The sequence below is a fragment of the Vigna radiata genome, chromosome 7 (assembly GCF_000741045.1).
Source record: "Vigna radiata var. radiata cultivar VC1973A chromosome 7, Vradiata_ver6, whole genome shotgun sequence".
NCBI classification, from domain to species: domain Eukaryota; kingdom Viridiplantae; phylum Streptophyta; class Magnoliopsida; order Fabales; family Fabaceae; genus Vigna; species Vigna radiata.
In genome coordinates, this window is record NC_028357.1 from 15,827,092 (window position 1) to 15,837,799 (window position 10,708).

A 10,708-nucleotide genomic window follows, 5' to 3' on the forward strand; every position below is an offset into this window, starting at 1 on the left:
AAATTAGCACAATTATGAATTTCCGACCAAATTAAGCAGAATTCGGAAAACGGGGAAATAACAGACAATTAAACACAATTCCCTGGTTTATTTAAGTGCAATAAACTAAATATAAGTACTCGTTCCACTCGAAACCCTCATCCCATTTATAATTTTCTAAGTTATCACAGAGTGTCGCCCTCCTTTTATTCCTTTTTATCCTCGGTCTCTCCTGTGGTTGTACCTAAAAATGCGAAAGAAGCACTTGATCATCCTGGATGGCGACAAGCCATGATTGAAGAAATGCAGGCTCTTGACCACAGTAATACTTGGGAGCTTGTGCCACTTCCCCCAAGCAAAAAGGCTGTTGGTTGTCGATGGGTATATGCAATTAAAGTCGGCCCTAATGGTGACATTGATAGGCTCAAAGTCCGACTGGTTGCAAAAGGGTACACTCAGGTTTATGGTCTTGATTATTGTGACACCTTTTCTCCCGTGACCAAGATGACTACCATTCGCTTGTTCTTCGCCATGGCCGTCATTCGTCATTGGCCACTTCATCAGTTGGATATCAAAAATGCTTTTCTCCATGGTGATCTTGAGGAAAAAGTTTATATGGAGCAACCTCCTGGGTTTGTTGCTCAGGGGGAGTCTGGTATGATTTGTAAATTGAACCAATCTCCATATGGGCTCAAGCAATCTCCACGTGCTTGGTTTGGAAAGTTCAGTTCCATTGTTCAAAAATTTGGGTTAAAACGTAGTGAAGCAGATCATTCAGTCTTTTATTATCATTCGTCCCTTGAGAAATGTGTTTACTTGATAGTATATGTTGATGATATTGTTATTACAGGAAATGATACTGATGGAATATCTCAATTGAAGGAGTACTTGTATAGACATTTCCAAACCAAGGATCTTGGGAGACTCAGATACTTCTTAGGCATTGAAGTAGCTCAGTCAAAAGATGGAGTTGTAATCTCCCAAAGGAAGTATGCTCTGGAAATTTTACAAGAAATAGGCATGATTGATTGTAGACTAGTTGATAGTCCTATGGATCCAAATCAAAAATTAACAACAGAAGAAGGTGAGTTATTCTCCGACCCATAGAGATATAGGAGGCTAGTAGGAAAACTAATCTATCTCACTATTACAAGGCCGAATCTATCTTTTGCAGTTGGAGTGGTTAGTCAGTTCATGCAAGCTCCATGTGTTGGTCATTGGAATGCTATCATTCGCATTCTAAGATATGTAAAAAAGGCTCTCGGGCAAGGGCTGTTATATGAAGATAAAGGAAACCTTCAGGTATCAGGATATTGTGATGCGAATTGGGCAGGTTCTCCTATTGATAGACGATCTACTATAGGATATTGTGTTTTCCTTGGAGGAAACATTATCTCATGGAAAAATAAGAAACAAAATGTAGTAGCTCAATCAACAGTTGAAGCTGAATATAGGGCAATGGCTTCATTAACATGTGAACTTATATGGGTGAAGCAGTTCCTTCAAGAGCTTAGCTTCTGTGACATCCAGAGTATGAAGATGTATTGTGATAACCAAGCTACTCTTCACATTGCATCAAATCCAGTGTTTCACGAGAGAACCAAACATATAGAAATTGATTGTCATTTTGTTCGGGAAAAATTATTGTCAAAAGAAATATGTACTGAGTTTGTTTGATCAAATGACCAACTCGCAGATGTATTGACTAAGTCATTGAGGGGACCTCAGATTGAGTTTATTTGTTCCAAGCTTGGAACATACAATCTGTATGCTCCAACTTGAGGGGGAGTGTTAGAATCATTACATATAGTTATCATCACTTAGGCTAGTCTGTAGAGTTATTAATGAGTTGTACCTAGTTTTGTACCTAGTAGTCTAGTGCAGACTCTTGGTATTACATGTACTCTTGTGTTTTCATTATAAATAGAAGATAATGAGAGGGATCTTCCATGCCCTCAAGATTATATTTTTTATCAGTTTTAATCTCAAGTGAACTAAAGGCTGGAACCGAATACAAAGGTAACCGGAACCGAATACAAAGGTAACCAGAACCGAATACAAGCATTGTTCATATCTCCAATATGTAGTGAAACAGAATCAAAGGACGTAGATCCGAATACAAGTTGTTGTTCAATTCCTTCTACGCGTTGGAATTGGATACAAGAGCTCTAGAACTGAATACAAGAGCTTTGGACGAACCAAAATCACGCTTCTTCAACCCCTGCTTGAACCTTTCTTCTTCATGTTCTCCATCTTCAACACATGTTCATGGCAACAGACACATATGTACAAAGGACAAAGATAACTTTCACTCTCAATTCACTTCAGATCGCACCATACTGGCGAGTGATAGAAAAAGCTTTTATCTCGTAAGTCCACTTGATTATGTCCTCACAAATCCTCTAAAGCGAACACAGAAAAATCTCTCAAGTTAGTCTTCACTTTTCATCTTAAACAATCAAATAATATAATTTATTCAAAAAAATAAATTTATTCAAATAATATAATTTATATTTTCATATTATCATCTTAAAATAATTTTTTATATCATCTTATAGTTTATATCATCTTATAATAATTTTATTTTATCAAACTTATCACATCACTCATCAACTTTTATAAATTTCTTCATTTTTTTATCACATTTTTCTTAATCAAAAAACTTCATTTTCACAATATTTTAACTCAAATCCACTCTTCCAAAAGTTATTCTTCAAAACAAATACACGTTGTAGTTTCTTCTACCAACATTTATAACTATTTTTTCTTAATGAAATTATATTTTTTATTCAAATGAATGAAATTATTTTTTCTCTCAATATAGGTAAGACGTTTTTAGTCAACGTTAATATTAATTATTTTCTAATTGATATCATTAGATTGCGCAATAAAAGAATATAATTCTTATTTGATGTCTTTAGAGTTTTCTGAACCAGTTTTGGTGAATTAATTTTCTGTAAATGCCAACTAATTCTTTTAATTTGACGTGTATAGTGACTATTTTTTATTGTTTAAAAGGTTGAAGAAATAATTTTTTGATTGATATTGTTATAGATGATGATTATTGAAATACTCAATCCAGATAAACAATATTTAAAACAAAATAAACTTAGATTATTTCATCTAACAAAAATATTTGAAAAAGTAAATAATTTGAAATAAAAAATTATAATTTCTAAAAGGTTATAAAAATTTTCGATGGCAAATTAATAAGATAGTTTTTGTTATTATCCTTTAAATTAAACGGTAGTGCACAGGGTTTACACGCTAAAAATCCTAACAGCATCTTATTTGCAAAATATGTCTAAGTTTAGTTTAAACATTGATAAGCTGGCTATGCAATTTATCTTGTATTTTGTAATTTATTCTATTTTTAGAAAGTTTGGTAAAACTAATTAAGTAAACAAATAATTCAAAGAATCCCTGCAATAAGGGGTAGATTAGTAAAAATCCTCACTAAAAAAGAATCTAGTTGTAACTGAACAAAGATTAAAAAGATAAAATTCTGTTATACTTTTCTGATTTTGTTCTTTTCCAAACTTTAAGTCAATATTGGCATTTATGTATGTGGTGGATCCTACGATTCCCCGCCAGCACGGCACAACGAATAACGGAGTGAGTCGTGGGTGGCTTACAGCTCCGTTATTTGACTGACAAATTCCGTTTTGATTTTCACGACAGGGTGGAATACGGGTCTGCACTGAACCCTAATTGAACTGCCACGCCATGTTTGTCCACGTGTCATAATGGGTCCCACCTTCAAATAGTGTACAACGATCATGATAATGATGATAACCCAAAATTCTCCCTTTTAACCTCACCTGATTCGGAACCCCCAAAAGCCCTAACATGAAATCTGTGGAATAATTCCCAAAAATCAATCAATCACTCGCATCTCGGAATCTCTTTCTTCGATGCCTTCCTCTGATCATCACCGCCTGCGACACGCGGTGGTGCTATGGATGGTAATAGCGTTGTTGGGCTGCGAAGTGGGAGAGGCTTTGAAGGTGCCGTTTAGAGTCAACGATGTGCTTCCCGTGTTGCCACGCCAGATTTCGTGGCCAGTTCTGAACAATCTCCACAGTGCCGTTGACTTGCTTCCTTATTTCGTTGGCTCCCTCACTCCCTCCAATGCCTCCATCAAGTGGAAAGGTGCTTGCTTTTATGACAACACTGCCAAGATTGAACTCAGCCCCGCTTCTCAGGGTGCTGTTCTCTTCGTCAAGGTCATCATCTATCCTAACTTTCAATCATTATCCGCTTTCTGCTTTTATCTATCGTTTTGAATAATCTTTTTCTGTAATTTTTTTTTTTATTTCATCGCAAACTCAGCCAAATATTTTTCTTTTTCGTTGTTCAGAATTGTATCTATTTGTTTGTGTATCTGTCACTTCTGGTAACTGCATCGGCAGTGTTTACTAATACAATATCTAATTTTTTTAATTAGGGGTTATACGTTATTTACTCCAGTATTTGTTGAAATTATGAAATCATCGGTGAGTTCTTAGAAGTTCAACTTTGAGTGCAATGAATTACTAAACTTGGTTTTTAAGCTTTGAGGTTTTTGCCCTGATAGATTAGTGTTTTGAGTTGGATTCTTTTTTTGTGCTTAATTTCCTAACAATTGGTGTTTTGGTTGACAGTGAAAGTCAGTCCTTTAACGTTCTCCCATCTAGTGGTCTAGTCTTTTGGGTTGAATTCCGCCTTGTAAAGTCTTGGCAGAGGTTTAGTGATTCATTAATAAGAAGTGAAACATTTTGTACTTTTTAATCAACTTTATTTGACAGAGTTAAACAGATGAATGTATTGCTAGCATTTTGTGTATCAATTCAACAATGCATTGTTGCTGGCTGGAAATTTTTTATCTATTCGCCGGATATGTCTACTCTCGCTTGACGATAATATCGCTTTAAGTTTCATTTGGTGATGAATAGTTGTTATTATTTTCAGTCAATAGTAAAATGGCTTGTAATTTTTCTGTATCAATTCAATGTAAAGCTGTTGTTTGGATTTTTTAATTGGAAATTTTGAACCTGTGTCATCTGTTATGTCTTCCCAAGCGTGATGATAGTATGACTTGTAAGTTTCCTTTAGTTAAAAGTAGTTGTTGTTATTATACAGACAGAGGCTGCACATAGCTGGACCTGCATGGATCTGTATGTTTTTGCAACCCCTTACAGGATTACGTGGGACTACTACTTCTCTTCACGGGAACATACGTTGAAGTTTGATTCCTGGGAAGAGCCTGCAGAATTGGAATATGTAATGTTGATTTTAGTTTTGTTGTTATTAGCTCTCAATGCTGTTCGAAGTGTTGTAGCTGTAAACCTGTGTCAAAGTTCTTATATCTTGCTGAATCAAACAGGTTAAGCAGCATGGGGTTTCTGTGTTTCTCATGCCATCTGGGATGCTGGGAACACTGCTTTCTCTGATTGACGTTTTGCCTTTGTTCTCGAACACTGGTTGGGGTCAGAATGCCAACCTGGAGTTCCTGAAGAAGCACATGGGAGCTACGTTTGAGAAACGCAGCCAGCCTTGGCGTGCATATATAGACCCTGCTGATGTTCATTCTGGAGACTTCTTAGCGGTGTCAAAGATCCGGGGTAGGTGGGGAGGTTTTGAGACGCTAGAAAAATGGGTGACTGGTTCATTTGCTGGTCATACTGCAGTTTGCTTGAAGGATGAATCGGGGAATTTATGGGTTGGTGAATCAGGGCATGAGAATGAAAAGGTATCAAAGTGATTAAACTTCTAAAACTCTCATTCTTATAGTTTCAACATTATTCATGTAAGGCTGTAATGCCCGTTGAGCGGGAATTTTGTACTTTTTGTCATGGCTTTTGGGTGTGGTGACTTAGCTATGATCTATTTTAATTGATCACAGTATCATAATGTGTCTCTGTGCAGGGTGAAGAAATAATAGTGGTAATTCCTTGGGAAGAATGGTGGGAATTGGCTCTAAAAGATAATTCCAATCCACAGATAGTCTTGCTTCCCCTACATCCGGAAATACGTGCAAAATTTAACAACACTGCTGCATGGGAGTATGCCCGGAGCATGTCTGGCAAGCCTTATGGTTATCACAATATGATATTCAGTTGGATTGACACTGTAGCAGACAACTATCCTCCTCCTCTCGATGCTCACTTGGTAGTAAACTTTTTACTTGTTACTTATTGGATTGATGTATCATATTTAGAGGTATACATAAAACCAGTTATTGTGTTAACAACATGCTATTTTTCTAGTAGAAACTGTATAACTTATGAAGTGAGTTAATTTTGAATGTTTGCAAAAAGATAATCTAAACCTTAAAATGAGAAGCGGCCTAGGGGAGAATAGTTAGTGCTTATGGCTTTAGAGAGCAGCATACCACTACTGATAAGATGAATGGGATGGAATTATGAATAGACTATTATGCTGGTATCAACGATTTTGGTAATGTTACTTAGTGCTTTTGTTGTGATATATGGATGCTTGTTTTTTCTCTAACTAGAGGAAAGGTTCTTGCTTAACCAAGCAGTGAATGAGGCAATGAATATCTACTCTACCTCTGCCCCTGTTTTTTTCATAGAAAGGACGCATCAAATTAGCATGTCTTTTTTATTATTATTAAGCTTGTTGGTTCAGACTTGAGTGACTGGAAGTCTAATCCTGAATGGCATTTTCTCCTTGCAGGTAATTTCTGTCATGTCTATGTGGACTAGATTGCAGCCAGCATATTCTGCTAATATGTGGAATGAAGCATTGAATAAGCGGTTAGGGACTGAGGTAAGTCTTGGTTCAAAACTTTTCTGCGGGATGAGGAGCATGAATTTGCTCTAAATATATGTAGTCTTTGCTTCTGTTTTTCGCACCTAAATAAGAGAAGAAATTCTTTAGAAGGGGAAAAATAAGGAAGGACAAGTAATCGTCCAAGAAAAAAGAATTGTCCTCAACAATCTGACAGTTATCTGCCAACTAAATGGACCAAATTGTAGTCTTTCTCTAATTTCTTTTACTTCTTGGGAACTACCAGAACTTGACCTTTTCTCTAGATTTAGGTTTGGAAATGACTTCAAAGTTTGTTTTGTTGCTATTCTATAATCCCAATGGATTCAAGATGGAAAATCTACGTGCCTTTCTAGCTATAGTCCTGTACTTCATTGTGTATATTGAGTACAAGATTATTCTATGATAAGAGATTGTGTAATTGTCCATATCCATTGATAGTGTCAGGTAAAATAAAAGCTTTTATTACCCGCATGTAAACAAGTCAGGAACAGGTTGTGAGTACCCAGCTGACGGATACATGTTATGTGAAATTAGATAGAAATATTTAATTGTACGTATTGCTTGTTTCAAAACTTGTCAAGGAGGATTATGTATAGTTTACATTTGAATTTTTATAGCACGCTGATTTGAACAAAGTTCTTGCAGCTGTGTGTTGCTCTTACTGAGAATTAAATGATTATACAGTCGCTCACGGTCAAATTCCATTGAAATATTCTTACATTAACTTATCACAATGGCTTATTTTTCTGAATTATAATCTGTTTGCCCTCTTCATAAGAAATTGGAATGGATGATGTCTCATTTTTATTTGCATTCAGGGTTTGGATTTGCATGATATTATACTTGAGACTGAGAAGCGTGGGATACCTTTCGATGAACTACTAACTATTCCTGAACAAGATGAATGGGAATACAGTGATGGGAAGTCAACAACTTGTGTTGCATTTATCCTATCAATGTATAAAGAAGCTGGAGTTTTTGGTCCCATTTCTAGTTCCATTCAAGTAACTGAGTTCACAGTAAGTAATGACGTCTCCCTAAATTCTCAAACCTTAAGAACTATAATCACTTTCCCTAACGCTTCTGTCGTGTTATTTGCAGATTCGTGATGCATACATGCTCAGAATTTTCGAGGACAACCAAACACGCCTACCAAGATGGTGCAACAATGAGAATGACCAGCTTCCATTCTGCCAGATTCTTGGTGAATATAGGATGGAACTGCCTGGCTACAACACCTTGGATCCATATGCCAACATGAATGAGTACTGTCCTTCTCTTCCTCCAATTTATGATAGGCCCTCTCGATGTTAGATCTGTCTTCCGTCGTTTCTGGTATCTCGAATTGCCTGTTGAATTTAGCTTAAGGCATCAAGTACTTTGGTGTTGTAAAATTGTTTATATAAACTATTGGACACGGCAGTGTGTATGTATCTACAGCTTGATGGTCAAGTATGAAAAAAAGTATAAAAACACAATACTGATATTCAAGCCTCATGAAGGTAAGCTAACAGCTTGAATAATCACCATCACGATGTACAGAGTTCATATGGTGATTTTCAGCGGTATGCCCTTTCTAAAATGATCTTCATGTAGGAGAAATCAGTCTATTTAAAACATTACCAAGTAAATCATGATGATAGTTGGATTGGCTCAAAGTTTGCTATCACGCATTCTTTGATCCACTGCTCAATGATTCTCAGAAATTGTAGTGGCTTCAATGACAATGCTTCAATTACAAACTACTCTTGTAATGCATGTTCCATCGTCTGATTTTTTTCCGTTCCTTGGTCTAATTAAGGTTTTACTCCTGCTACTTAATAAAGAGAGATGTCATGCTCTAACATCTTTCTGGCATATTATTTACGGTAACAAGAAAAAAAGTGTTATCCTCCACCCAAAATCTTCAGCTAGAAGCAAAACTGCCGTAAATTTTTTTATCAAGATTCTCTCGTGTTAGTGGGAAAAAATATATGATAATACGATATTATCAAAGAGGAGGATGCACAGGTTAAACTTAGGTGTTATACAAATAATAATCAGTCTTATGATAATTTACTGTGCATATCACCATATTCTTAAAGGAGATGTGATCTAAATTCGTCTTCTTTCTATTCTTATTTGGAATGAGGTCCATCAGATCATAAAATGAAAATATTCCAAATTGCATCTGTTCGATACCAAAAGATTTAGTTTGGAATTGTTTTTGGATTCGTAATAAATTCTTATAAAGATACTGAAATCTATATAAAATAATGTTAATTAGTATTTCAATATGAATATGATACGGTATATACACTAATAAGAAGAGCGATTACGTGATGTGATCAAGAATTTATTAAGTTAATTTTTTTTTTTAAATAAGCATAGAAGAAAAATGAAAAATAAAAAACGTTTTTTTAAGTCCAAATTACCTTATATATAAAATAACTTAACTTCTCAAAGAACTTGCTAATGATCAGTGTTTATACAAAAGTTTCTCAATAACAATACAAACAAAACATCGATTTTCAAAATTATGGATTTAGGTCACAGAGACAAAACATCAGACAACTTCTTCCAAAATACAGAAATATTGAAGTCACGAGGATACTGACGACTTCATCTTGTTATATGATTTTATTAGTTTTTATTTAATATAGAAGTTGTGTATACAGAACACACTACTTCTCTTGTTTTCATTTATTTAAAACTTTTTTAATTTTCTAAAAATTTAATATACATAAGCTTTTATTTTAATTTTTTTTAATAATTTGGTTAATTAATTTTAACATTTTCTAACTTTTTTAAGTTTTGGTATAAATTTTCTTTTCTTTGAGATAATTTTTAAGAAATTGATTCACAAATTAAAATAATAAGTTCTATTTTTTACTATTTTTTTATATTTTAACATTTTGTGTAAATTTGTTTTAATATTTTAAATAGCATAATAATTAAATTTTGTACATCTTATTTATTATTACTATATATACATATATATATATATATATATATATATATATATATATATATATATATATATATATATAGCAATAACTAAGTTATTTAAAAAAATTAAAAAATATTTACATAAAAAGTAAAAAAATAAAATAATAAAAGTATTATAATTTTTTATTTTAATTTGTGAATCGAATTATTAAAAAATATCTAAAATAATTTTACACAAAATTTAAAAGATTATAAATTATTTTTAATCGAATAATTAAAAATATACTTTGAGATATAAAAGATTATAAAATATTTTAAATTATTAAAATAAATATCTTAAAAGTTAAACAATGTATGATTATATAATAAAATTTAAAATATTATAAATTTTTAAAACCAATTAATGAAATTAATAAAAAAAAATAAAACAAAAATATGTAAATATCTTAGAAAATGAAAAAATTAGGAAAGAGAAGTCGTGTTTATGCACGAATTAAAAAAAAAACAGAAAATAATAAAATAATAGGGTTAAATATATTTTTAGTCCCTATACTTTGGGGTGATTTTGGTTTTAGTCTCTCTTTCAAACTATAGTACAATTTAGTCCTTCAACTTTAGAAAACTCTGGTTTTAGTCCTTTTTACCAAATTTTTTTAACTTTATTTGTTGTTTCAAACGCGTTACTCAGCAAAAATGTGTCAAACAGTGTAAACAATCAAAATGCTATAATGTAACGTGCTTGAAACAGCAAATAAAGTTTAAAAAATTTGGTAAAAAGGATTAAAACCAGAGTTTTCTAAAGTTGAAGGACTAAATTGTACTATAGTTTGAAAGAGGGACTAAAACCAAAATCGCCCCAAAGTATAGGGACTAAAAACATATTTAACCCTAAAATAATATAAGAAGAAGAAGTTGTTACTTTAGTATCAGTGTTTTCGATTTTTGGAAGAAGTTGACAAATTATTGCATGAGTTTGATTAAATTTATGATTAAGTTGAAATTGTTTTTGACTCCCGAAACTTCACAT

General features: G+C 33.3%; 1 protein-coding gene across 1 annotated transcript; it reads left to right on the plus strand.

The window, feature by feature from the left end:
• The first annotated feature begins 3,787 nt into the window (after positions 1-3,787).
• LOC106769042 lies at positions 3,788-8,537 on the plus strand. Its single transcript, XM_014654498.2, has 7 exons — positions 3,788-4,205; positions 5,101-5,241; positions 5,345-5,710; positions 5,887-6,129; positions 6,658-6,750; positions 7,572-7,772; positions 7,855-8,537. The coding sequence occupies exons 1-7, from the start codon at positions 3,894-3,896 to the stop codon at positions 8,065-8,067; spliced, it is 1,569 nt and encodes a 522-aa protein (XP_014509984.1). The 5' UTR covers positions 3,788-3,893; the 3' UTR covers positions 8,068-8,537.
• The last annotated feature ends 2,171 nt before the right edge of the window (positions 8,538-10,708 follow it).

Excerpts from the sequence above, each read along its gene's own strand:
- LOC106769042 (XM_014654498.2), top strand. The coding sequence starts at position 3,894 with ATGCCTTCCTCTGATCATCACCGCCTGCGACACGCGGTGGTGCTATGG. Across the intron at positions 5,242-5,344 it reads AGCCTGCAGAATTGGAATAT|GTTAAGCAGCATGGGGTTTC; the intron begins GTAATGTTGATT and ends TGAATCAAACAG. Across the intron at positions 7,773-7,854 it reads TTCAAGTAACTGAGTTCACA|ATTCGTGATGCATACATGCT; the intron begins GTAAGTAATGAC and ends TGTTATTTGCAG.